The 27,848-nt window shown below is 51.8% G+C and overlaps 2 protein-coding genes across 33 annotated transcripts in view; one reads left to right on the top strand and one right to left on the bottom strand.

Moving 5' to 3' along the window:
• The window catches only part of PHLDB1 (pleckstrin homology like domain family B member 1), a 51,410-nt gene extending 38,410 nt beyond the window's left edge, over positions 1–13,000 (top strand). For 23 of the 32 annotated variants that reach the window (XM_084784248.1, XM_084784247.1, XM_084784246.1 and 20 more), the window contains 5 exons: positions 2,583–2,729; positions 5,058–5,174; positions 5,400–5,502; positions 10,521–10,606; positions 11,601–13,000. In XM_084784248.1, the coding sequence (XP_084640374.1) occupies positions 2,583–2,729; positions 5,058–5,174; positions 5,400–5,502; positions 10,521–10,606; positions 11,601–11,741 (594 nt within the window). In that variant the 3' untranslated portion in view covers positions 11,742–13,000. Of the gene's footprint in view, positions 1–2,582; positions 2,730–5,057; positions 5,175–5,399; positions 5,503–10,520; positions 10,607–10,744; positions 10,778–11,600 lie in introns of all 32 variants that reach the window. The other 9 variants (XM_084784241.1, XM_084784238.1, XM_084784237.1 and 6 more) reach the window with 1 other exon arrangement.
• A 137-nt stretch (positions 13,001–13,137) lies between these two features.
• Positions 13,138–18,307, bottom strand: TREH (trehalase). The gene is made up of 14 exons (XM_084784296.1): positions 18,012–18,307; positions 17,750–17,894; positions 17,583–17,670; positions 16,517–16,617; positions 16,235–16,327; positions 16,028–16,144; positions 15,813–15,935; positions 15,501–15,550; positions 15,190–15,384; positions 14,521–14,738; positions 14,198–14,309; positions 13,817–13,929; positions 13,581–13,634; positions 13,138–13,391 (listed from the first exon to the last, which is right to left on the bottom strand). The coding sequence occupies exons 1-14, from the start codon at positions 18,226–18,228 to the stop codon at positions 13,251–13,253; spliced, it is 1,767 nt and encodes a 588-aa protein (XP_084640422.1). The 5' UTR covers positions 18,229–18,307; the 3' UTR covers positions 13,138–13,250.
• Between the last annotated feature and the right edge of the window lie 9,541 nt (positions 18,308–27,848).

Raw genomic sequence — 27,848 nt, 5'->3', positions numbered from 1 at the left:
CTGTGGGGATCTAGGGTTGGCTAAGGCTCAAAAAAAGAGGGATCTAGGTTTATCCTGGACACAGATAGGTAGAGGAAATCAGTGCTTGGGTGGCAAGTGAAAGAAAGGACCTGTAGAAGCTGTTCCATCACCACATCTCCCTCCTTCTTCCTTCCCCCCTTTCTTCCTTCCTGAAACAGAGGTCTGGATGGCCTCAGACTTCTTAGGTCAAGCAGTGCCTTTTTTAAAAAACAAAAACCAGCCGGGTGTGGTGGTGTACACCTGTAATCCCAGCACTCAGAGAGGCAGAGGCAGGCGGAGCTCTGAGTTCGAGGCCAGCCTGGTCTACAAAGAGAGCCCACCGAGCTGGAAAGATGACTCAGTGGTTAAGAGCACTGGCTGCTCTTCCAGAGGTCCTGAGTTCAATTCCCAGCAACCACATGGCGGCTCACAACCATCTATAATGAGATCTGGTGCCCTCTTCTGGCCTGCAGGTGTACTTTCAGCTAGAACATTCATATACATAAAATAAATAAATAAAACTAAAAATTAAAAAGAGAGAGAGAGAGAGAGAGAGTGCCCAGGACAGACAGAGCTGTCACACAGAGAAACCCTGTCTCGGGGAGAAAAAAAAATCTGTATCGGCCAGGTATGGTGGTTCACAGCTTTGATTCTAGCACTTGGAGGGCAGAAGCAGGCACATCTCTGTGAGTTTGAGGCCAACCTGGTTTACATGGTGAATTCCAGGACACCCAGGCCTATGCAAAGAAACCGTGTCTCAAGCCATCAAAAACCAACCACCAAACAACAATAGAAATCCTGTCAGTCTTTTTTTTTTTTTTTAAGATTTATTTATTTAGGTATACAGTGTTTTTGCCTACATTACATGTACACTTGCATGCCAGAAGAGGGCATCAGATCTCATTATAGATGGTAGTGAGCCACCACATGGTTCCCAGGAATTGAACTCAGGACCTTTCAGAAGAGCAGCCAGTGCTCTTAACCTCTCGAGCCATCTCTCCATCCCCTTCCCTGTCAGTCACTTGATTGAGAAATAGTAAGTAGACCCCAGGGACCACACGGCCTAAAACAAACAGAGGAAATCTCCCTATGGATGGGGGACCCGCTAAGTGTGAAATTCAACAATAAATCTTACATGTGGGGTCTTTTTTTTTTTTTTAATTTTTTAAGATTTTATTTATTTATTATTTATACAATATTCTGCCCCCATGTGTGCCTACATGCCAGAAGAGGATGCCAGATCTCATTATGGATGATTGTGAGCCACCATGTGGTTGCTGGGAATTGAACTCAGGACCTTTGGAAGAGTAGACAGTGCTGTTAACCTCTGAGCCATCTCTCCAGCCCTCCCGCCCCCGTCCCTTTTTTTTCCCCTCCAGTTTTTCAAGACAGAGTTGTGTAGCCTTGGCTGTCCTGGACTTGCTTTGTAGACCAGGCTGGCCTTGAACTCACAGCGATCCACCTGCCTCTGCCTCCCGAGTGCTGGGATTAAAGGCGTGCGCCACCATGCCTGGCTTCATGTGGAGTCTTAAGGAGCTTTATTACATCAGTGATTAGGAAAGGACTGCATGTACCAGCTGTCAAGAACAATGGCTAAATATTGCATGCTCTAGGAATTCAGATAATGTTCTAAGTGCCTGGGGCTGGAGAGAGGGTTCCACAATTAAAAGGGCTTGCTGCTATCTCAGGGCGCCCAGGACCCTCTTCTAGCCTTGGTGGATATATATGGCGCGCGCGCACACACACACACACACACACACATACACACACACACACACACACATAAACAAAAATACAATTTTTAAAAAAGTTATAACCAGGTGTGGTGGTGCACACCTTTAATCCCAACACTTGGAGGGCAGAGGTGGGTAGACCTGGTCTACACAGAGAGTTCTAGGCCAACCGAAGTTACATGAGACCCTGTCTCATAAAAGAAAGTCATAACAAGACCCACTTCATTGCCTGCTTTTTGTTTGTTTGTTTGTTTTGTTTTGTTTTTCGAGACAGGTTTCTCTGTGTAGCCTTGGCTGTCCTGAACTCACTTTGTAGACCAGGCTGGCCTCGAACTCACAGCTATCCACTTGCCTCTGCCTCCCGAGTGCTGGGGTTAAAGGCGTGCGCCACCACCGCACAGCGATTGATTGCCTGCTTTTTTTGTGCTAGAATCTGATGTTATATCAGACATCTTTGAATTTTTACCCCACTCCCAGAAGCAGACATGCTGAAGCCCTTTTTTCTTTTTCTTTTTTTTTTTCTTTCCTTTTTTTGTTTTCCAAGACAGGGTTTTTCTATTTATTCTTGACTGTCCTAGACTTGCTTTGTAGACCAGGCTGGCTTCGAACTCACAGCGATCCACCTGCCTCCACGCCACCACGCCCAGCTGAAGTCCATTTGTCTGATGAGGTAGCTCAGGCTTCAGAAGCATAAGGGGTTTTGTGAGGTTGCAGCCCACAGAGAAGAGACACAACTCCGGAGAGGGAGGCCTTGGAGGACTTGCTTACTCAGCCAGGCCATTGCCCAGGGTCGGTGCCTCTGCAGCTCCGGCCAGGCTTGAGGGCACTGACTGCTGGCTTCGTGGACAGGAGCGGGAGATGGAGCTCCGGAGGCAGGCCCTGGAGGAGGAACGGCGCAGGCGGGAGCAAGTGGAGCGGCGGCTGCAGAGTGAGAGTGCCCGGAGGCAGCAGCTGGTGGAGAAGGAAGTCAAGCTTCGGGAGAAACAGTTCTCCCAGGTAAGTGGGTGGGAGATCAGGCAGCGGCTGGCGGAAGGAATGACCCAGGCCCCTCTGCTGGGCTGTCAAGCCTCTCCTCCAGGAAACATTGCTGGGGACTGAGCACAGACAGAACTCTACCTGGGACTCCTTGGCCAAAAAAACAGGCCCACAGGGTTTGGTGGGTGGGGGTGTAGGGGTGTTTATTGGGGTGGGTGGGATTTGAAGCTGTGGCAGGCCACCTATATATCTTCGGAGTCAGGTAAGAGTCTGAAGAAAAACGCATCTAGACAAATACTACAAAATATATGGAGAGGGCTGGAGAGATGGCTCAGCGGTTAAGAGCACTGTCTGCTCTTCCAGAGGTCATGAGTTCAATTCCCGGCAACCACATGGTGGCTCACAACCATCTATAATGTGATCTGATGCATACTGTTTACATAATAAATAAATCTTTTAAAAAAATATGTGGAGAGAGACACACACAGTGAAACCTTGTCTCAAACAAACAAACAAACAAACAAAAACAACCCCGCAATTAAAAAGAAAGAGAAGAGCCAGATGTGGCGGCGCACGCCTTTAATCCCAGCACTCGAGAGGCAGAGGCAGGTGGATCACATTGAGTTCGTGACCAGCCTGATCTACAAAGGGAGTTCAGGCCAGCCAAGGCTACACAGAGAAACTCTGTCCCAAAAAAACCAAAAAGGAAAGAAACCACCAGTAGAGCTGGAGAAATGGCTCAGTTGTTAGGTGCCTTTACTAGTCTCGCAGAGGAGCCAGCTTTGGTTCTCAACAAAGGACACAGTGGCTCAGTACCAGCTGTTAAGTCTAGGTGTAGGGGATCTACTGCCCCCTTCTGGCCTTTGTGGGCATGCACTGTGTGAATCACCTATACACAGCAGGTGTGTATACAAAAACATTAAAGCAAATTAAGGAAGGAAAAGGAAAACCCATCAGGAGCTCCTGAGGTCTGATCTTTATCAGAAGCCTCGTTCCCTTTCTGTTCCCATCCCCTGAGCCCCTCAGACTCTCTTCCCCAGCCTCCGTCTTTGAGGCTAGAGCCTGGTAGGAGAGGGAGCAGCGGGGCCAAGCCATCTTTGCATCTCTTTGCAACTTGTACACTTTGTGTTTAAGTAATCTGTGACATTGTAAGGTTAGTTGACATTTCAAAGTTGTTCTGGAAAAGCAAGAGTAGAAAAATACTCCAGTTGGTGGACAGTTCTCCTTAGTAACAGAGACAGGGTAGACAAATTAGTGTTTGTCTAATTTGTAGTCTTTGTGTTAAATATAAGGAAATTAGAAGAATATAACCCAGACAGAGTCGCTGAGCAGATCTCTGTCTTACTCATTTATTTATTTATCTTTTTTTAAAAAAATTTTTTTAAAAGATCTACTGACTTATTATTATGTATACAATGTTCTACCTGCATGTACAACTGTAGGCCAGAAGAGGGCATCAGATCACATTACAGATGGTTGTGAGCCACCATGTGGTTGCTAGGATCTGAACTCAGGACCTTTGGAAGAGCAGATGGTGCTCTTAACCTCTGAGCCTTCTCTCCAGAGAGAGAGAGAGATTCCAGGGGGGGGGGGGTCCCTAGCTGGATGAGATGGCGCACCTCTGTAATCCCAGCACTCAGGAGCCTGAGGCTGATGGATCTCTGTGGGTCTACAAAGCAAGCCCAGGACAGCCAGGGCTACACAGAGAAATCCTGTCTTGAAAAACAAACAAACAAAGGGGAGGGGGGCTCCCCTACTTCTCTTACCTCTTTTAATTATATATTTAGTGTATGTTTGTGGGGAGTGAACAATTTGTGAGATTGTCTCCTACCATGAGGGTCCCAGGAATCAAACTCGGGTCACCCGGCTTGGCAGCAGGCTCCTGTACCCACTGGGCCATCTTGCCAGCTCTGTCTTTTGATCGTGAGGATGGAACCCAGGGCCTTGAGACTGTGGGGAGGTGCTCATCTGCCGAATTGTATCCCACCCCTAGAGGGCAGACCTCCCACATGCCGTGTTTTTTCCAGGACATGCTCACAACTGGCCTCTTGTTCATTCTGTCAGGAGGGAGAGGAGGGCAAGAAGACAGCAATGGCTGCACGTCTTGGTCATATGTGGGAGAACAGAGGCAGGGAGCTGATCAGTGTCTTGCCCGGGTTTAGATAAGTCTGCACTAGCGTGCTAGGTCTCCACTGTGGTCCCAGGTGCTGTGAAGCCGGTGACACCTGCAGGAGTCAAGAGGGCTTGGTGTGAGGTTGTGTCAGGGTTAGGACTGAGGCAGAGGAACAAGAACAAGGGAATGAGGGGAAAACCAGAAATAACTCTGCTGTCTGTGCCCCTTCTCCCCAGGCGCGACCTCTGACACGCTATCTGCCCAACCGGAAGGAGGACTTTGACTTGAAGACCCATATAGAGTCATCAGGCCACGGGGTGGACACCTGCCTGCATGTGGTGCTTAGCAGCAAGGTACCACACCCACACGGCTTGGGGGTGGGGGTGGCGCTCGTAGTTGGAAGCACCTCTTTGGGGGGAGGCCCCTTGGAATGTGGCCCCAGTGTGTCCCAACATCGGCAGCACTGTCCTAGCACCTTGTGTGCTGCCTGGGGGATGACACACAGTAAAGGAGAGGTTTGGAGAGACAGCCTCAGGGGCTCCATATTTGGCTACGTCCTCACTGCTGCTCCCCATCAGGTCTGCCGTGGGTACCTGATCAAGATGGGCGGCAAGATTAAATCGTGGAAGAAGCGTTGGTTTGTCTTTGATCGGCTGAAGCGCACCCTTTCCTATTATGTGGGTGAGTTCCCCTTGGGCCAGTCAGGGCGGGGACCCCCTGGGCTCCAACAGCTGAGTTAGCTGGTCTGCTGGAGGTTAGGCCAGGGTTTCCAAGTAGAGGGCCAGAAGCTCTGATGGGCTTTGGCTTCCCGCCTCTGAAAATGTAGAGCGTACCTGGGTCACATTCGTTCAATCATTCATTTGTTCGTTCGTTCGTTCTATCATTTACTCATTTGCTCTGTAGTGTTGCTGGGCATCTGATAAACTCCAATTCCTGTTTTAGGCTCTGGTGACAGCCAAGTGGCCATGCTTTCTCCCTTGGCACAGACGGTCAGGAAGGGAGCTACTAAGCAGAGAGTTAAAAGTAAATGCAATGCTTGAGTTTGCTGACAGGGTGCAGTATTTGGGCTGCGAACTGCCCCCTTGGTCTCCCTCAGAGACTTCGAGGTAATCGCTTAGACAGTTTCAAGGACTCTTGGGATAGTCCAGGGACCAGGAGCCTTATTCTCCCTGCTCTCTCTCTTCCTCACCCCATCTCTGGCATGGGTTCCCATCCACGGAACACCTTTGGGCTTTCCCGCTTGGAGCATGAGGAGCCATGCGGCCTTCTAGTCAGCAAAGGCTAGACTGAGCAATGATCAGCAGTCCTGTGCACCACATCGCTGTGCATCGCAGCCTGGTTGGCTTTGCTTTACAGTACATCTTTCTGGGACATAGCTGGCCATATCGGCCGAGAGACGAGAGAGGTTTGAGGGGCTTCTCCTTGACCTTAAGTGCCTCAGCTGGGAAGTAACATGTACCACACATGTCTACCAGTTACTCAGCCCCGCCACCTGCAGAGCCAGGGGAGGAAGTCCTACCAAGAGCTGGGAAAGGGGAATGCCCAGACCCAGTGGCTTGCCTGCTCCTCTTTTTTTTTTTTTTTTTTTTTTTTTTTTTTTTTTTGAGACAGGGTTTTTTTTTGTGTAGCCTTGGCTGTCCTGGACTCACTTTGTAGAGCAGGCTGGCCTCAGACTCACAGCGATCCGCCTGCCTCAGCCTCCCGAGTGCTGGGATTAAAGGTGTGCGCCACCACCAACCCAGCATCCCCTACCCCTCTTAATTTTTACCCACTTGAGAAGCCTTCCCCAATCACTGTGACCCTGCATGTGGAAAGACAGAGGCCTGGCTGGAGCTAGGCTAGGACTGTAAAAGGACCTTGTCAGCTGGGAAGTAGAGCTCCGCTTCAGACACGTTTAGGATGAGGTGCATCCAGCTATGTCCAAGGAGAAAGGTTAGGCTGTGAGGCCTTTGAGTAATAGTCAGAGCCACTTCAGGTCCTGTTCATCAAGCACTTGTGGAATTCATGCCAAAAGCTCTGTATTTACACCTATTTTTGCATAAGGAAAATGGGGCTCAGAAAGCCTCTGCCCAAGGTCTCAAAGCTCCAGCAAGGATGAGGCGGAGTAGAGGGGAGATGCAGGGAGAGAGGCCAGCAGAAGCAGAAGGGCAGGAAGCAGGAAGCTGGCTCTGACTTCGTGCCAGGTGCTGTGCTGGCACTTGGCAAATGTGATCTCGCTTCATGTCCGTGAAACAAAAGGAGACCACATTTAGGCGGACAGCGGAAACAGAAGAGAAAGCGGGCCAAGGGAACAGACATTTATAAGCCCAAGGTGTCACCAGCAGTGATAGATATTGCCCGAAGGCCAAGAATGATGTGGCCCAAAGGCCATTTGACTCCAGGACTGAGATCTGTAGAGAGGAGGTTTTCCACCACGCAGGGAGGCAGAAGCCAGATTGCACAAGACCAAGGGCAGGTGGGCGGGACAGTGTGGGCAGGAACCTGTTACTATTTCCAGGGATAGAGGAAGGGGGTGGGGCACGGCCGGACTGGAGGGTGGCCAGGTTTCTCATGTCAGGAGGAGCCACTGAGATGGGTGTGGGGGTACACCAAGACCTGGGTGTGGCTTGCCTGCTGGCCCAGCACCCTCCTCCTTCCTACAGGAAATCACTTCAGAGATTAACCTGGGTAAACCCTTCAGGGCTTCCACCTTCCTGGAGTGATTCCCACCCTCCTCTGCGCTCCGGCAGCCATCCTTGTCTGCTGTGTGACATCAGCCCAGAGCGTTATGCGGTAGTGACAGATGCCACGTTCTGTGCCAGACTCAGCTGGACTCTGCATGTGCTCTCGCCTTCCACACTCTTAACACCCTCAGATGTGGTAGGGTACTCCTGAGCTCTGAGCCACGCTGGCCAAGCGACTAGGCTGTGTGCCTGAATCTTCTCACCATGTGGTAGCTTCCTAGCAGATTTGTGATTTCTTTCTAGACACCTAGGATTCGGTCACTCTGCAGTGACTGAGCACCTCCTCTGTGCCTGGCACGTAGCCATCGCTGTTGGAGGAAGATACAGGTGTTGGTAACAAAGGCTCAGATTCAGCGTTTGTGGGTTCCGTGCTGAGGACTGATGATTGTGTGTTGTAGCGGTCCACGGCGGGTCTCGAAGGTTGCTTAGGCGTTTGCCACGCATATGGACGGGAAGAGATGGTGCTAGAATGTGAAGGGGGCGGCTGCCAAGGGCACAGTGAGAAGCTCAACTGACTCCACAGAGCTCGGTGTGTGGAGGAGGTTGTGAGACAAGCTGAAGGGATGTGTTGGCACCAGTCTGTGCCAAGACACAGAGGCAGCTGGTTCTCCCAGAAAGGAACCGTGCACTGGAAAATTGAAGCTCTCAAAGCTCCTCCTAAGCATCGCGGCAGATGAGAGGCAGGGCTGGGAACTGGGCCTGAAATAACCTGGGATGTGGGGAGGGGACCACGGGAAGAGCTTAGTAATAGCTGCCGCTTGCAAGTTCAGCGATTGGCATCACCCTCTCCGTGGACTCAGGCTGGTGGCTGCGGGTGTCACTTGTACCATCTGGTTGGTGTTTGTCATCAGCTGTCCCCTTTCTTCCATACCAAGTGGTCACCAGTTCTGTGACAATTCACCCTCCTCCCTGCAGCCACCCCAACCTTGAATGCTGAATGGTGCATGTACCCGACACGTCACTCACAGTGAGTGAACTGAATGCCTTTAGTCGCCCGCCCACTGGGGCTCTGCGTATGTCAGTCCTCCGTAGCTTCCTCTTCCTCTGCTTGGAGAATCAAGCCTACAGCTTTGTGCTTTCGAGGGAAATGTTCTGCCACTGAGCTGTGTGCATCCCTAGCTCTGTGGCTGCCTCATTCGGTTGTTTGCTTTTTGTTTTCCTTGTTCGAGACAGACTCCCACATAGCCCAGGTTTGGCCTTGAATTTGCTATGTTGTTAATGATAACCCTTGAATTTCTGATCTTCTTGCTTCTACCTCCCAAATTCTGAGATTACAGGTGTGAAGCACATTGCTTTTCCTTTTTTTTTTTTTTTTAAGTAAAATATAATTTTAAGGTACACATACAGGCATGTGTGCGGGTATGTGGGTATATGCACACATGTGCAGGTGCCTGCGGAGGCCAGAGACCCCAGCGTTACAGGTGGTTTGTAAGCTGACGTGGGTGCTCTTTATCGCTGAGCCACCCATCTCCCCGCCCCCACTCACCAGGCCAGGGTTGCGTGACGGTAGGTTTGTACCCAGGGCCCTGCGTGTGCTGGGCTGGCATGCTGCCAACTGAGCTGAACTCCTCCAGCCTTCCTTCTTTAATACCATGAGATAAATGTCTATGTGGTTCAAAAATCAAAACGTGAAAAGTTTACTGTGAGAGCTGTGTTTCCTCAGAGTACGGGTAATACGAGTGCTTCTGTCTTTTTGTTTTCTTTTCTTTTCATGTAGCCCATGTTGGCCTTGAACTCCTTACCCCCCTGCCTGTGTTTCTCAGATGCTGGGTTGTAGGTGAGCACATATTCAGATGAACAGCGTTCTTGTTTTTCAAGACAGGGTTTCTCTGTGTTAGCCTTGGCTGTCCTGGACTCACTTTGTAGACCAGGCTGGCCTTGAACTCACATCGATCCACCTGCCTCTGCCTCCCGAGTGCTGGGATTGCAGGTGCGCACTACCACGCCCGGCTGAACAGCGTTCTTATTCCCGATAGCAGCTAATCTAGTCTCATTTGCCTCATAAGGTGTGTTTCAGATACATGTACATGTGCATACTTACACTTGGTGCATTTTATAGATTTATTCCCACACCTGTATCAGGTGTTTCTTGGGGCTGCAGAGACGGCTTAGTGGGGAAGAGCTCAACCTGAGTGCAAATCCTTGTACTCTATGCCCTGTGCCTAGCTGTCACCCCAGCGCTGTGACAGATCGAGACAGAGGTTTGCTGGGGTTCGCTGGCTGCCAACCCAGCTCCAGGTTCATTGAGAGACCCTGTCTCAAGGGAATATGGTAGAAAATGACATCATCCCTCTGGCCTCTTAAGTGCACACCCTCACACACATGCATACACACACTGTATCCTCATAGAACAGTAGCTATGTAATACACATGATATGCTCTAACTTTTTGTGACCATTGTAAGTCTGTTATTAAGTCAGATAAATTAACTTTGTGTTGTTGGCTTGTTTATTGACACAGGGTCTCAATTATGTACCTCTGTCCTAGCCTAGAACTTACTAGGTCGACCAGGCTGGCTTCAAACTCACAGAGTTCCACCTGCCTCTGCCTCCTGAGTGCTGAGATCAAAGCCTTTCCTCTAAGTTATTTATTATTTGTATTTGTATTAAAAATGTAATTATTTTATATATAAGTATGACTTCATTTACGCTGATCTGGAGCTCAAAACCATTCTGCCTCAGCTCAGGTGCCCTGTTTTTGATTGATGTGGTCCAGTTGTCCATAAGTTTCACCCATGTCCTCCCACCTGTCATATCCTTAACATTTCTTGCCAGTTGTGTAATTTTGTCTTAACGGCAGATCGCATCCCGACAGAGCTCTGATTGGCATTATCCCTGTCTGTAGGCTTCCCTTTTAGACTCCGTCTTGGAGTCTTAGAGGCCAGGACTGTAACCCATGCCCCAGATGAAGAAGCGAGCTCAGGTTCAGGGCACCCCCTGCTCTGTCCCACTCAGCCTAGCCCTGCTTCCTTTGCAGACAAACATGAGACGAAGCTGAAGGGGGTCATCTACTTCCAGGCCATCGAGGAAGTGTACTATGACCACCTGCGCAGCGCAGCCAAGGTGAGGCAGCCAGGTCCCAGAGCGTGGCTGCAGGGACAGCCACCAGGAACGGGTGTCGCAATGGGGCTCGGCTGAGGGTCCACTTCACTCTCCTCTCTTCACCAGTTCTCTCTCCCTTTCTTCCTCTCTCGCTCCCAGAAAAGGTTTTTCCACTTCACTATGGTGACTGAGGTACCCCCCACCCCACATGCCAGTAACCAGAACTGCTCATATTAACAGCTCCTCCGCCCTATGGCCCCTGACCCCTGACCCCCCTCCTCCTCCTCCATCCCTGTAACTTGCTCCAGGCCAGAGAGAGGAGGAAGCAAGGAGCTCCTGTGGGTTGAAGCTCACTTGTTGCCTTCCCCTCTGGCCAGGACAGCTGGTTTAAACCCTGGGGACACAGACAGTACAGACAGGGGAACTGAGGGGCAGGTGGGGGAAGGGCAGGCACTAGATTGGAGTTGGAGACTTGATTAAGAGGCTGAGCCAGGCAGCCAGCCTTATGTAAGTCACCCTCTCTGGTCAGCCCTCAGATCCCCTCATCCCCCTCACCCTGACACTTGCTCCTCTGGGGTCTGGGCCAGCATCCTACTTACCACCTTTTCCTTCCTCTTTTTGGCTTACAGGAGAATCTGATTCTCCCTGGGACAACCCTTATGACAGATTCTCTTGTATGCTGCTATGGTGGTTGCAAGGGTTATAAGCCTAGTACTGTTTAATTCCAGCACTCGAGAGGCAGAGGCCAGCCTGGTCTACAAAGTGAGTCCAGGACAGCCAAGGCTACACACAGAGAAACCCTGTCTCGAAATCCCCCCCCCCAAAAAAAAGCCTAGTTCTGCCGTGTGTTAGAATGCAAACTGTGGCCCCTTGGGGGCGGGGCTTTGGCCTGTTGGAGACTCCGCCTTACAATCAGGCCTTCCTGGGGACTTGGAAGAGGAAAGCAAAGTAGGCAAGTAGACAGAATGTTCTAGGCATAGAGTCTCACCTTAGCACTTCCTGTCTTGCCTTGCAGAGTCCGAATCCGGCCCTCACCTTCTGCGTGAAGACCCATGACCGGCTGTACTACATGGTGGCCCCATCTGCAGAGGCCATGCGCATCTGGATGGATGTCATTGTCACGGGAGCTGAGGGCTACACTCAGTTCATGAACTAATTGCTGTGCACCTCCTGGGTCCCCAGGTCAGCCCCAGGACCCCGTGCCCTGCCACTGGGCACTCTGCTTATCCTTGGAGTCAGTGGCACACGGGGCATTGGGCCACGAAGAGTCAGGCTGTAGTAGATACCCCGGGGCTTTCGTGCAAGAAGACAAATTGTTCTGTAAGGAGTTTGGTGCTTGAGAATTGGGCTCCGGTCCCTGAAGAGCCAGCAGAGAGGAAAGGAAAGGAAAAGGGAAAGAGGCCTGTTGCCTCCTGGGAGCCCAGAAGTGCAGGGTTCCCTCCTGGGTGTGGCAGGCTAAAGAGGTGTTGCAGAGAGCTGGCCTCTCAGCCCTGCCCTGGCACCCACTCACCCCAGTTTTTTCTCTTTATAAAAGACAAATTATGGTACCAGAATCTGCCAAAGATCCCCTTTTCATCTCACCCTTCTTCAGGGGCCTGGGGGTTACTGAGCAGAGCCATGTGTGGAGCTGGGGAGCAGCTCAGGCCTGCACTTCCCCTTCCTGTTGTTTCCCATCCTCCGCCTCCATACTTTACACTACTTTGCTCAAGGACCAGAGACCTCAAGTGTCATCCTTGAGGTCCAGCCCCCACCATCGCGCTGCAAACCCATCATCGTAGTTACTATGGTGACTGCTTCATCACCATGGTTACACACTAATTGCCATGGCCACTCTGTGGCTCTCTGCCCACGGCTTCAGCTGTGGGCCACACGAGGGTACGTGCCATCATCTCTCCAACCCAGGCCTGGGGGCACGTCACCACACGGTGGGAGGAGACTGACCACCTCCCTGCCGCCGTGTCTCTCCAGTCCCCCCAGTCCAGCCCTCTCCCTTCCACTGTGCCTTGCTTAGAGCCAGAAGGGAAGATGTCCGGGGAATCCAAGACCAGAGGAACAGCAGCCCTGAGGGGAGAGGAAGCTAAGAGGGTTGTCTTCCCGTTCTGACAGGACTAGTTCCCAACAAAGGAGGAGGGTAGCTCAGAGCGCCCAGAAAGAAGCCTGAGTCATCGTCAGTGGGGTGGGAAGAAGCAGAGGCCCTGAGCTCTGGTACCCTCCCCTCCCTTCAGTTTCCCAAGGGTGATGGGGAAGGAGAGCCGAGGATCAAGTCTCCAGCTGGCTGGCCTCAGCCTTTGCGCCTTAACACTAAGCCACCTTCCCGGCCCTCCCCAGCACTGGGCCTTTGGTTGCTGGGCCTGGCTGGGTGTTTTGCAGTATTTGTAAGCATTTCAGCAGAACAGTAAAAGCATTTTGACTATGTACGTGTGTGTACGTGCAGGTTGTATGTGGAACCCAGTGGGGGTGCTTCAGACATCAGGATTCAGTTTCCCCAAGTGTAGACACTCTCCCCTAGTGCAAGTTCCAGGAAGGAATCCAGTCCCAGTCTCGACCTCCTGAATCAGGTCTTGTCTCCACATACTCCAAGCGGGACAGCCGGGGCGGGGGCAGAGTGGGAAAAGGGAGGGCTGGAGCCAGAGGAGGCAGCGCGGCAGGCAATGAGGCCTTGTGGTCACTGTAGCAGAAGGCTGAGAAGAAGGGCAGCTACTAGGCAGTAGGGTCCCGGGGAAGCTAACTGGGTCCCTGAAGTCAGCCGGTCACCATAGCGGTCCAGGATCATCAGGGCCAGTCCATTGGTCCAGCCAAATCCTTCCTGGAGAGAAGCCAGGATGCTGGGGCCAGCTTTCAGAGGCCCCCCAAGCCCTGTTTTGGGGATCCCCTCTTCCCAAGGTTTTGGGTTTTGCTATTCAGAATCTCACCCATAGGCCCACCTCCTGGGCATCTCAAGCCTAGAGGGGGTGTTTATGTTGTGGGGGACAGTCAGCTCACCCTACTTGCTCACCTGAACTTCATACTCCCCTCCTCCACCTGGATGTCCACCATTTGTGATGTCATACTAGGGACAAACGCATGGGTTAATAGGCGGGTACTGTCCCTATGCTGACCACCCTAGCTATAGGGCAATAGCCACTGAAGGAACAGAAGAATGTACCAGGCTGCTGCTCAGGCCCCTGCAGTGTCCAAGAACGGCCACTAGGGGCCGCACAGCCACAGAATGAGACAGGCCAGCCAGCTCACCTTCTCATACATGGCTGACTTTTCAGAGTAGACTTTGAAGTTGGTTTTGATCCAATTCTGGGCCAGCTGGAAAGCCACCTCCTGAGTCCGGGGAGAAGCTGACTTGGCCAAACCTAGACCCCCACCCCAGATAATGTTTGAGTATTCAGAGACGCCATCCTGGGCAGAACCACTAGCAGCTTCAGCCTTATTCTGCCTAAGGCAGGAAGCAGGTGGAGGCCCAGATGAGCCTCTCTGAGTGCTGGGATTACAGGCATGCGCCACCACACCCTGCTGATGACCAACAGGTTCTTAATCCAGGGCTTGGAGTTGGAGCGGAGGAGAGGAGGGTGGGCCTACTAGACAAGTAGCATGGGTGTTATCAGCTGCCCACTTTCCTACCTCTGATGACCAGGTCCTGCAGGGGGGCCCAGGCATTGGGGAAGTCCCACTGCTGGCCTGTGTTTCGAAGAGAGGTCGGGATCCCATGCTGGTAGGTCAAGATCTTGTTGTCCTAGAAGGTTCCAGACATTGATGTGGCTGAGGCAGGAGCCAAGGACACTGGGCTCTCAGGAAAGGCAGGGCTGCCCCTCCAGACCCTTCTTGGCCTTGTCTCACAGCTGCTCCCAGTGGCCTCAGCGAGACTTGCAGACTAGGACAGGCGCTGCCCTCAGGCAGGGAGGGTCCTGTCTCCAGGATGCCAGGCCTGCCCCCTGTCCCCTCACCTCCAAGTACTTGAGAGCCTTGTCAGCAACACTGGGGTCTGAGAAGCAGCCAGCCCAGAGTGGGGTGAGGTTGGAGGGATAAAATTCCAGGTTCTTCTTCCCCTTTTCCAAGTCGTAGTCGAACCAGGCACCCTTCTGTTCGTCCCACAGGATGGCCTCCATGGCGGCCAAGCGCTGGGCCCGTAAGTTCCTGTACTTGGTGGCCTCGGTGTCATTCCCTGTGTGGCATTGCCTTTAGTCTCCCCAGGCAGAGCACTGGGCACCACCCTTGGGTCCCTGGCTTTAGGCGTCTTTACATCGCCCTCTTCCATATATGGTGCCCACACAGGCTAAGAATTCTAAGGTCCAAGGACCATGATTCCCCAGTGCTCACTGGGACTCATGGATCCTTCAACTAATGGCCCTGCCCAGGCCCCGGGGACATGGTGGTCTGTCTGCCAGGCCCATCATTCTGAGGACTCTCACTCTGAGGGGCTGAGGAGAGCTTTGGGCAACGAAGAGATATCTCATGCATGCACCAGAGTGTCTCCTCACAGGCCCTTGAGGTCTTCAAGGAACAAAAGGGGCAGCATTCTCTCGATGCCGCCTTAAGGCTTACTGACTGGAGAGTCTATGGCCAAGGCTGATACAGGAGCCCATACTGGAGGTCTCCTTTCATTGGGTGCTCACCTACTCTGGAGAAGAAGTTACTCAGCAGTTCCTCTGCCTGGCACAGGAAAGCATTCAGATCCACGGGTACCATTTTGCTGGTTCGGATGCTGCTAAGCGACTCAGGCTTTGAGCCTCCGACAAGCCAGCGTGAAGAGAAATCCCAGCCAGACTCAGCCCCAGCCTTGAGCTCAGCCCACAGCGCCTCCTGGTCCCCTGTGAGGACAGAACAGCAGCCCCCAGGGCAGAAGTAACTACAGGAGCGAGCAGCCACTGATCAGAGCTGGACATGGGCGGACGCTCAGTCCGTCCTTCCTCCTGCCTCCGCTCACCTTCTGGTACGGTGTCTGCCAATTCTGCATCTTTGCTGTAGGATTCTGGCCTAGCAAAGAGAAGGGCAAAGCCTGACATCAGCAGGTGCTAAGCCCCTCTGCTCAACCAGAAAGCTAGGTCATCTTGACTCAGCCACCCTGTCACCCTGACACACACAGCACAAGGGGGCCTATGGCTCGCAGAGTCCACATTTGATAAGCTAAGTCACACATGTGCATGCAGGCACACACACAAACACACACACACACACACACACAGATGTTCACGTCAGACTGAGCAGACAAGGAACTGAGGGCAGGCCGGTTTCTCACCTGGGTCCTCCATAAGGAACATAGTAGCGATTCAATATATAGCTTTGTCCCCCTGAGCTCACGGAGACGGTCCTGTTCACAGCCCAGAAGCCCAGTTCCAAGGCTAGGGTCTCAATGTTCTCCCTGGGGTGGGGCAAGCAAGCAACACCTCAGCCCAGGTACATAGCCACCGCCCTTGGCACTGGGGAGTCTCCGGCCAGCATGACGGTACCCACTGAAGGAAGGTGACATCCTTGGTGTGAGCCACGTATCGATCCATCATGAGGGTCAGGAGTGGGGGCTGGCTCCGCTGCAGGTAATACACACGCCCACCATTGGGGATATGTCCAAAGCTGCCGAGAGGGACTCTGCTTAGATACCCGCCTTGGCTCAAGAGCTAGGCCAAGGCAAGCCCAGCTCCCTGCCTAAGATTCCCTTCTTACGTCTTCACCAGATCTAGAAAGTTCTGCAGCATGCCCTTCACCGTTGAGGCCATCTCAGAGAGAAGCAGTCCTTCTATCACCCAGTAGGAGTCCCTGGGGAGGGAGCAGGGCACAGGCATGTCACCCAGTCACCCAGTTCTCACCCTCTGCCCTGCACTCCCACGCTGGAGAGCGCTGACCCTGGCTCCGCCCCCTCTGTCCCCCCTGTCCCCTTCCCCCCCCCCCCCCCCGCATCACTGCCAGCCTCCATGAGGCTCTAGCCTCTCAGACGTGGGCACCCACCAGTAGTAGAATTCGACAAAACGTCCTCCAGGCACAATGAAGGGGTGCTCTGAGTAGATCAGGGAGAACCTCTCTGGGTGGCTGAGGACTTCTGGTTTCATCTGCAATCAGGAAAGAAGGCACAGGGAGCCTAGCACCAGCCTTGAGGTTGGAGGCTGCAGAGGGGTGGGGGTGGGGGCAGAGGGCCTAGCATCCCTGACTGTAGAGGTTGCTTCTGTTGGTCCTTCTGTTTTGCTGTGTGGTCAAGGCCAGATGCTGGGAGCCTTAGGGTCCTCACTCTCCACATGCCAGCCTCTGGGGTCCTGGCTCAACTTGATGGTATGCTGAAGCCCAGGTCACTCGGCAAGGCATCAGGTAGGTGGCCACTGGCACTATCCATTGTTGTGACCCAGATTGAGGCTCAGTGGATGAGGCAATGCTAGTTGAGGTCTCCCGTACTCCAACACCCCTGTGCTGCCCCTTGAAGACAAACTCAGAAGGCAGAGCACCTTCTCCCAGTCCCCCTTCCAGAGTGATGAAACCCATGCCTGTCCCCAGGGGCAGTTGAGGAGACTGGGAGCAGTGACGCCTGGCGTGGGACCCATCAGATCCTTCCTTGGTCCACTCCTGCCAGTTCTGTGTTTGACCGGGGGGGGGGGGGGGGGGAGCACAGCCCGCCTCAATCATTTTGAGCAAGCAGCAGAGCGGGGACCAGGTATGTACCTAGTGGACTAGTTGGCCCTGGGCAGCCTTAGGGCAAACCATTAGGCAGGGACACAGGCTGGCCACTTGCAGGCAAGATGACTGTTCTTGGGAGTGAGGCTGGCATAGGGAGAGAGGTAGAGGACAGGCCGCCGGTGGCAGGACTGGCTTGGTTTGTGTGAGTGGATGCCAGGCTTTAGAAGCAGATGTTCCTTTCTAAAGTCAGAAGTACGTTCTAGAAGGCTCCTGCTTAGAGCTCAGGAGTGTGGGCTGTGTTCTTAGGGAATATATGTGCTCTCAGGCACTGTGGGCCCCAACAGGCGTGGCTCTGTCCCATCCCCAGAACAGTCAGCTGGGCCATGAAGCAGACCCAGGCCACTGCTACCTTCTTTCCCAGTTTTTTCCAGATCTGGTGTAGCTCTTCCGCCCAGACACGCAGCTTGGCATCTGAGATCTTCTGCAGGAACTGGGGCCTAGAAGAGATGGCCCCACAGAGTTCATGGAGGCAGGCCTAAGTGAGGACCCTCTCCTGCCTTCTCTCCAGAATGGTACCTGTCCTTCCAGTCCTCAGGGGTCCAGGGCTGCAGCTCCTGCCCCACGGGCTGGAAGTGCCACTGGACAAACTCCTGAAGCTGCTGCCTGGGGATGCTGTGGTTGTGCGCCATGGCCAGCTTGCTGAAGCTCTGCAGCACTTCATCTGGAGAGCAAGGGACATCAAGGGGTCAGTGGGTACGCCAAGACACCCCTGATCACGGAAGCCTATGCTGCCCCCTCTCCTGCCTGGGTGGAGGTTCAGAAGCCATGGTGGCTTTACCTGGAGATGTGGCCAGTGACATATCCACAAACTGCTTGTCGTCTTGGAAGAGCTTGGTCATCTGAACTTGGTGCAGGAGCTCCCCATGGCAATAGATCTGGCTGCAGAGACAGTTGGGGCGGCAGTGGTCAGAAGAGAGGGCTAGAAGGCTGGAGAGATGGCTCAGACAGAGGTCCTGAGTTCGATTCCCAGCAACCACATGGTGGCTCACAACCATCTATAATGAGATCTGGTGCCCTCTTCTGGTGTGCAGGTGTACATGCAGGCAGAACATTGTATACATAATAAATAAATCTTTAAAAAAAGAAAAAGAAAAAGAAAAAGAAGGAGGAGAGGAAGAGGAAGAAGAGGAGGAGAAGAGTTAGAATTAGAAGAGAGGGCTGGGGACGGACACTAGTTGTTGGAGGAGGGGGAGGATGGTGATGTCAGGATCACTGTCCTGGAACTCAGTATGTAGACCAGGCTGGCCTCTAGCTCACAGAGGTCCACCTGCCCCTGCCTCTGGAGTGATGGGATTAAAGCCATGCACCTCTAAGCCTGTCGGTAGAAATGCCTTAATAAGTCTTTCCCAAGCCGAGTGAGGTAGAACATGCCCTTAATCCCAGCATCCCAGAGGCAGGTAGATCTCTGTGAGTTAGAGGCCAGCCTGGTCTACATATCAGTTCCAGAACAACCAGGGCTACATAATGAGACCCTATCTCAAAAACCAACCAAACAAAAAGACTAGGTAAAGAATGTCAGGCCAAGGATGTCATTAAGGGCACTTCAAATACAAGAAACAAACAAACAAGACCACTGGCCTCATTTCCTTCAAAAGAATAAAACAAGAGTTAGAGAAATGGCTAGGCAAATAAGAGCATTTGCTGCTCTTCCAGAGGATCTAGGTTTGATCTGCAGTGGTCACAAGACTGCTCACAACTGTCTGTGACTCCAGTTTTGGGGGATCTGATGCTTCTTCTGGCCCCCATGAGCACCAGGCATACAACTGGTGTACAAATGTACTTGAGGATCAAATGCCCTTACACTTTTTCTTTGCTTTTTTGAGACAGGCTTTCTCTGTGTAGCCTTGGCTGTCCTGGCTTCACTTTGTAGACCAGGCTGGCCTCGAACTCACAGCAATGCCTGCCTCTGCCTCCCAAGTCCTGGGATTAAATGTGTGTGCCACCATGCCTGGTTGCCCATACACTTTTTAATGGGGGTAGGGGAGATACAGTCCCCAGAGGCCACCAGTGGGCCAAATGACATCACATCAAATGGACATGTTGGGAACTGAACCCAAGTTCTCTGGACGTGCTCTTAAGCTGATAAGCCACCTCTGTAGTTCTGTGTTATTTTGCTTGCTTGCTTGTATGTGTGTATGTATGTATGTATATATTGTTTCTTCAAGACAGGGTTTCTCTGTGTAGCCTTGACTATCCTGGAACTCACTCTATAGAACAGGCTGGCCTTGAAATCACAAAGATCCCACTGCCTCTGCCTCCCCAGTGCTAGGATCAAAGGTGTGTACCACTACTGGTTTATTTTTGAGGTAGGGTCTCACTAAGTAAACTAGGCTGGCCTTGAACTCACAAAGACCCACCTGCCTTTTGTTTTGTTCCGTTGAGCTCCCTTGTTACTGTGTGTAGCCCAGGCTGGTCTCTGATCCTTTTGCCGGAGCCCCCTGGGTGCTGAGGTTTACAAACACATGCCACGGAGCTCAGCTGGGAATTACTTTACATGAGAAGCGTTCAGATGCAAAGATTTGATTAATTAGAGCAAGCAGGGATGGGAGCAAAGGTTGGGAGAGGGAAGAGGAGGATCCAGGCCAAGTCCATGAATGCTGCTGGATATGGCAGGTTCCAGCCCTGGGGATGGGCAGTGTACTGCCCCAGCAGGGCTTCCTGATTATTTAATGCACATCGAGGCCAAAGTCGTTAAGGGTTACATCTCCACCCCAGCTGCCAGGGCTCAAGGGACAAGCTCACAGCCTTCTACCATATCCCCTGGAGGCTTACAACACGCACCAATGCACCCTGACCTCCCTTGCTCCAAAGGTCAGAAGACACACTCTTTGGGACACTAGGAAGGATAGATAGGTGCCCTTCCCCAGTACCGTGTGTGCCTGCCCTTTTGGAAGCCCTGGCCTCTGTAACATAATGTACCATGGAGACCAATTTTGGCCCAAGCTTTTGAACTGAGACAGGGTGATTGACCTTTTCTTTTTCCTTTTTGGTTTTTCAAGACAGGGTCTCTCTGTATTAGCCTTGGCTGTCCCGGACTAGCCTTGTAGAGCAGGCTGGCCTTGAACTCACAACGATCCGCCTGCATCTGCCTGATGGGATTAAAGGCGTGAGCCACCACCACCTGAAAGGGTGTTTGACTTTGTTCCCAACCTACCTGGGATCCAGAAAATGATCAGAGCCCCTCCCGACACCAAGTAGTGATATCTGCACACCTTACTTGGTAAAAAGATGAGGCACAGAACACTTCTCTATAATCTTCGCAGACTGAACAGTGCTGTGGCATCATGGGTAAGCTTAACTACCTAGTGTAAGTAACTCATTTCATGACACTGGTACTGATGATCAAATACATTGGGAGATCAAGCAAGAGCATGCTCTGGGGGAATGGGGGGAATGGAAGGATGGGGTTATGGCACACGCCTTTAATTCCAGCACTCGGGAGGCAGAGGCAGATGGATCTCTGTGAGTTCAAGGCCAACCTGGTCTACAAAGCAAGACTAGGACAGCCAGGGCTGTTACACAGAGAAACCCTGTCTCAAAAAACCTAAAAAAAAATAATAATAACAATCATCATCATCATCTTGGTCAAGGCTAGAATATCTGTGATGTAGGCATTTCAGTTCTGACACTAATCAGGCTCCACACGTTTAAGGGGGCACAGTGTAATAAAGCCACCATCACTCAGGTGCCAGTTGTAAATGGGAGGGGCCTCCGGGCAGCTTGTAGTTTGGAGCACCTTGTTACAGACTGCGCTGCACGGGAAGTCTTGCTGATAGACACAGCTTCCTTCCCTTGCTTGGGGGCCACCCTGGCTTCTGGCACTTGTAGCCGCAATCCTGCTACTGGGGCCATGGCATCAGGTAAGAGAGAGCAAGCTCAGATGACAGGAAAACAACAGCTGTACTGTTCCCTTCCCCCACAGGAAGAAGTGGCTAGCCGAGCCCAGCGTCCTCCCACACCTGCTTTCTAAGCCACCCAGAAAAGCAGAGGCCTGCACTAGCGGTCAGTAGAGCTCCGTGAATGCTAGCACACGTGTGAAGGGGTGCAAGCCTTTCCACATCCTCGTCTCTCACTATTGCCTGCTGTAACACGACAAGGGTCTCAACTGTCTTTCCCATCCTCCTCTTTCCTCATTCAGGGTCTCACCCTGGAGAGGCCATGAACTAGATATGGAGCCAGGGATGACCTTGAACTCCCGATCATTCCAGATCATTCCAGAGTGCTTCGATTACAGGAACGGACCATGCCGCCCCACGTATGCAGTGACAGGGATCAACTGCAGTCTACCAACTGAGCTAGATCCTCAAACCTTTAAGGGTAATTTCATTAATTTTTCCATTATCTTTCTCCCTGACCATATGCGCCAGGCCATTAGCCCCTACTCAAGAGTCGCTGAAACCCACACTCATTGGCAGAGTCTTAATCCAGCCCATGGAGCTGATTTCTTTTTCCTTTCAACCAAAACAGCATGCTACATGTACACAAACTGTGGGTTCATTCGGAGTGTCCAGAGGGCACAGCCCTCTCTCCGAGAGCATGATTTCAACATTGATCCAGGGTACCATAGTCTTTCATGTGTCAACAATATCTCATGGCCTTTAGTTTTAGGGGAAATTTCAACTAATATCTGATAGCAAGCTCCTAATTACCTCAGCAGTTGGCAGTTCTCTAGTCCAAGGTATCAGCAATTCCGCTGGGAAGGCGTTCAAAGGCTGCTGCTCCAAGGCCTGTTCTTTGCTCAACAGAAGGTGAGCAGTTCCTTTGGGAGGGGTGGTGCATGCCTATAATCCCATACTCAAGTCGGGGAGGAAGGGGGCTTGAGAGTCACAAGTCAGCCTGGCCTGCACAGTGACACTCACCAAGCCATCTCGCCAGTTCCTCGGTTAGTTTCTGAGATAGGATCTCATGTAGCCCAAGGTAGCCTCCAACTTGTTACGTGGCTGAGAATGACCTTCAGGCTGACTTTGAATTTGAAATCCTCCTGCCTCCACCTCCCAAGTGCTGGGGTTAGAGGTGGGTGCCACCATGCCCTGTTTATGGGGTGCCAGGACTTCACTCATGCTGGGGCAAACCCTCTACAAACTAACCTACATCCCATGTCCTACTTTAAAAAGCCTTTTGAGCTTTTTATCCCAGCACTCTGGAGGCAGAGGCAGGCGGATCGCTGTGAGTTCAAGGCCAGCCTGGTCTACAAAGTGAGTCTAGGACAGCCAAGGCTACGCAGAGAAACCATGTCTCAAAAAAACAAAAAAAGAAAAAGAAAGAAGAGAGAGGAAGAGAGAGAGGGAGGGAGGGAGGGAGGGAGGGAGGGAGGGTGAGAGTGCATATGGGTGTGCACCAAGGAGTCAGAGAGGGTGTTGGATCACTTGGAGCTGGAGTTACAGTCTGGTGTGAACTGCCAGGTGTGGGTGCTGGGAACCAAACTCCAATCCCCTGGAAGAGCAGTGTGTGTTCTTAAACACAGAGTGTCTCTCCAGCCCCTGCTGGTTTCTTGTCGGTGTCCTTTGCCTCATGTGTCAGGGAGTCAGTTCCCCAGGAAATGGTCCCATCATCTCAAACCCACTAATTAACACAGCACAATTCTTCTGTTTGTTTGGTTTCTTGTTAGTTTGTTGTTTTTGAGACAGGGTCTCTCTGTATAACCTTGGCTGTTCTGGAACTTACTACATAGACCAGGCTGGCCTCGAACTCACAGAGGTCTACTTGCCTCTGCCTCTCTAGTGCTTGAATTAAAGGAGTTCGCTGAGACTGGCACAAGGATTCTTTAGTACGAAAGTGACCCTGTGGTCACCCAGGAATGAAAACTTCCTCATCACCTGACCTTCTGTCCTCCCTTTTTCTAAACAGTCGCCTAGAGGTTCGTGATCCCCGAATCACACACTAACACCAACTGCGATTTATTTAATTCTGGTGCCAGCCACCTGGAGACATGCAGAGTCCACACACGGGGTTGGGGAACAGTCCTTCCTTTATGAAGAGGACAGGCATAAACTTAGGGGGTCCTCACTCCGCCGCAGATCTGATCAACTGTGTATAAATGTGAAGGTTCCCATAGTCCCCCTCAGACTCCATAAATTCCTAGAAACCAGGAAGTCACTATACCTGTGATTATATTTTTCTCTTAGTTTTGCTTTTGGTGACAGGGTTTCTCTGTGTAAACCAGGCTGTCCTGGAACTTGCTCTGTAGACCAGGCTGGCCTCAAACTCAGAGACAGGGTTCCCTCTGCTTCCTGAGGCATTACAGCTGTGTGCCACCATGCCCAACCAGTGATATTTTTCTTATTGGGAGCAAATCAGGATGAGCCAAAGGAAGGTGCTCCAGGGCAGGGGTAGGGCAACTGCTGACTGCTGTGATGTCCTCCCTGTGGAATCACCGTGCTTCACCCGACCAACCTGCTGCTGTGTCTCCAACCAGAAAGCTTCACCGGGGTCTGGAATTTAGAGTTTTGGTCAGGGGCTCATTACCAAGAGCACAATTAACTGAGTCCCTGGCCATGTGGTTGAAAGCAATGTCCAGGAAGCTTACTTTCTTGAAGGTTAAATGATATCTTATGACCTAAAGGTCCAAGTTTCTAAACACATTCTTGTGCTTCTGGAGTGGCTGCCCCATCCTGAGTCACCCTGGGGACATGCCACAAGTCCCCTTATATTCATAAGCCATGAAGGCCCGTGCTGGGCAACAAAGACAGCCCTGTCATGTGAGATGGTCCAAGGGCGTAGAGATAACCTGCCAGGAACTCAAGAGGAAGACCGTTCAGATGCTTCATCACAGCAGAAAAGGGCTGACTGCACAGGTGGCCATGTCCCCACCTCCACACAGTCAAATCTCTTGACAGAACAGGGCTAAGACATCAGGACTGGCTGGCTGCCTGGTGAGTGTTTCCATGGGACTTGGAGCTTGCTGGCTATCTTAGGCTAATGCTGTGATTTACAGTGGGGGCCACAAGCTACACAATATCAGTTTAACCCCCGGAGAGCTAGAGAGGACACTGTGTAGGACCCACAAAAGAAACTCAACACCAGCTGGGCATGGTGGCACACGCCTTTAATCCCAGCACTTGGGAGGCAAAGGCAGGCAGAGTGCTGTGAGTTCGAGGCCAGCCTGATCTACAAAGTGAGTTCAGGACAGCCAAGGCTACACAGAGAAACCTTGTCTCGGAAAAAAAAAAAAAGAAGAAGAAGAAGAAGAAAGAAAGAAAGAAAAGGGAAAAAAAAACCCAAAAAACCTCAGCACTGAGCCTCAGGGAGCCTTCTGGTTGGCTCATACCCACATTCCCTGGGAGAGGCCCGCTGGAAAGTTGAGCTTCCTCTCTCCTGGACTCTTCTATACTGTCTGTACTGTCAATGGCTCTTATCCACAGGCCCACATGTGACTGTCCGAGTAGGCCACTGACATGCCACTGCTCTCAGGGCCAAGCAGCCGGCGCTCACGCTACGCAGTCTACATACAGCCCAACAGGACACAAGAGACTGGATCGAACAGACAACTCTGAAACCCTAACTAGTTCTGATCAAACAAGTCCTAGTAATTATTCCAGACCCTTCTTTTCCTTCCATCCTCCACAACTGGTCATCAACGCCTCTTCACAGCTCAGTCTTTAAAATGCATCCCCTATAGGATCCTCAGTCCCGCCCCAGTCCTGCCACCAGAGCCTGAGGCCTGGTCTCCTTTTCCCCAGAGCCATCTCCACCCCAGGGCCCCGGTCTACTTCTGCCACATGAGACTTTGCGACCCTTGGGAGACACCCCGGAGCCTTTGCACTGCAGACTCTTGGCCCCGCTGTCCCCTTCTGCTCAAGGCTGGCTGCATCCACAGATCTGTTTGTTCACTGCCTCCTCTGAGCTTCGCTCCATCCTAACACCCTTCTGCTGGTTCCTTCCTTAGCCCCCCAGCTTCTCTTCGCCTGGCTCCCTCCTAGGCTCTGGAGCTGGTGACGTGAGCGTGGAGTGAGAGCGCCATGAATCCCTGCGGAAGAGTGAAAAGCAATGGTGGCGCCATGTCCAGGCAGCGGGATGGTGCCCTCGTCTTCCTATTTGCAGGTAGTGGCTGAGGCTCAGGAGAAAGGTTTGACTTGCCCTGGAGCACAGAGAGAGCAGCAGGGTAGGCCGAACCCATGGACTTCTGACAGAGCCTAGACTCCCCCTCACACCAAGTTAGAGAGTTTTGGAGAACAATGGAAGGCCCAGCCCTGCTCTGTCCCAGGAGCCGCCTGGATGGTGAGCTCTGGCCTGCAGCACCCAGGGCCGGCTTTGGTCACAAATAAGCTCCCTCAAATTTTCAGCTTGTTCCAACACAGTAAGACCTTACCCCCAGAATCCAACACTTCTTCCTTTTTTTTTTTTTTTCCTCTGAGAGCCTGGTCCTTAGAGGGCGAGCTCCCATCCCAGCAATCTGCCCTTGCCCACGCCTGTAATCCCAGCTCTCAGGAGGCAGAGGCAGGAGGATCTCTGTGAGTTCAAGGCCAGCCAGGGATACACAGAGAAACCCTGTCTCAAAAAACAAAACAAAACAAAACCAGAACAACAAAAACAAACCACCCTTGCCTTCCTCCCTACACCCAGCTTTTCTCCAACCCTACCTCTCACAGGGTGGTGGTAAGGCCTCCTGGGACCTGAGTCCCAGCCCCAGCAGAAACAGCAGGTACAACTCCCAGGTCATGGTGGGCACTGTGGCTCCAACTGAATAAGCAAGCCCTGGCACCTTCTGGCTTGCCACGCATGGCCTGATTTACTTGCCTTCCCAGGTCAGCCAAAGTCCAGGCCATGAGGTGTGGCCACCCCGAGATGCTTCGTTTTCTTGTGGACTGCTTATCACTTCTGCTCGCCACAGTGGTCACCACCCCATCGGCCACCATTACTGTTTATTTCTTCCATTGCTCAATCCTAGCTGGAGTCACAAGCTCAGGGACTTTCCTCAGAGTTATATAGCTGGGCACCCAAGGGCCCACAATTGAGGTCGCCCATGTATGAGTTAGAGACCAAGTCTGTGTGTAGCTCCCAAGTCACTAACGTCAGAAGGGACCATTTTATCATCTTAAACAGAATGGCTCAAGTCTTCTCCAATTCGATGCCAAACTCAGATCCTCACTGTTATCTGTAGGCAACTATGTGGGGACACAGGACAGCCTCTCAGTGGATGGGTCAGGAAGATCCCCCATAAGATGCTATCTGCAGTGAGCCCTGAGGAATACAGACAGAAGGGATGTCATATGGGACATCCAGAGACGTTTAGCATCCGTGCAGGGGAGGTGGTGTGACAGGCTAGAGGCACATGTTTGCATCAGTTAGTGAAAAGGTTTTGCTAAAGGGCTGGAGAGATGGCTCAGAGCTTAAGAGCACTCTCTTCTAGAGGACCCTGGTTCAATTCCCAGCACCCACATGGTAGCCCACAACTGCCTATAACTCTATTCCCAGAGGATTTGACTCCTTCACATAAATATGCATGCAAGCAAAACACCAATGCACATTTTTTAAAAAATCTCTTTTTAAAGGAAAAGGTTTTGCCAAGACACAGAGGCATTCAGTTCCCCAACAAGAACCAATGAAATAGTAGGCTGAAGCAGGGTTAGGCTTTCAGAAGCTGGCAGGGAAGGGGTGAGAAGGGAAGGATGTTGGACACAGAGCTCTTATAAGGCTGCAGCTGAGCACAAAATAGGCCCTCAGGGTCTCGGGCCTGAACCAAGCCAGTGCAGGAGGAGGGCACAGGCGCAGGGAGGAGCTTACTGGTAGCTGTGATTGGCATGTCCTTTCCGGTGGAGTTGAGCCTGGTGGCCACTTGAACAGTTTTCATCAGCGCTAAAAGAAAAGCCAGACAACTTACAGTGTTTAATTGACCAAAGAAGGGATTCAGTAACTAGGAAGCACCTTGAGACAATGAAAGTTCAGAGAGCTTTACCCTGCTACCTGCAAGGCAAATTTATAGATGGTTGTGAGCCACCATGTGGTTGCTGGGAATTGAACTCGGGACCTCTGGAAGAGCAAGCAGCCAGGGCTCTTAACCTCTGAGCTATCTCTCCAGCCCTACAAGGCAAACCCTTTTTTTTTTTTTTTTTAGATTTTTCGAGACAGGGTTTCTCTGTGTAGCCTTGGCTGTCCTGGACTCACTTTGGAGACTGAGAGTTGTTCTCAGCCTGTGATTGGCTGAAAATTCAGTGGCTGTGGTTGGCTGTTAGGAGGTCCCCTCTAATTACAGTATGCTGGTTATTAAGTTTGGTTATAGTTTGAAATTGTGTGGAGTAACTTTAGGACCAATGTAATTACTCAGCGTCTCAATTTTGAGAGAGTGAGCCTTGGTTGTCCTGGACTCACTTTGTAGACCAGGCTGGCCTCAAACTCACAATGATCCACCTACCTCTGCCTCCAGAGTGCTGGGATTAAAGGCGTGCGCCACCACGCCCTGTGGGATATTGCTATTTTACTCAGAATAGAACTGTGGAAAAGATGGCTGCCAGGGAGCACTTAGCACTCTGAAGGGGAACAGGACACCTGAGAGATTTACCATGCTGGACACCAGGAGGATAAATCCAGGAAGCTGAAGGGCAGTCATCAAGAGGGGCCTAGCTCATCAGAGTCAAGCAATTCAAAGTTCTGACAAGGAGGACTGTGAAGTGCATTT

This window comes from Acomys minous (genome assembly GCF_964271855.1).
Source record: "Acomys minous genome assembly, chromosome: 5".
Classification (NCBI taxonomy): domain Eukaryota; kingdom Metazoa; phylum Chordata; class Mammalia; order Rodentia; family Muridae; genus Acomys; species Acomys minous.
The sequence above is the reverse complement of the archived record's forward strand: the minus strand, read 5'-3'. Positions and strand labels throughout refer to the sequence as shown.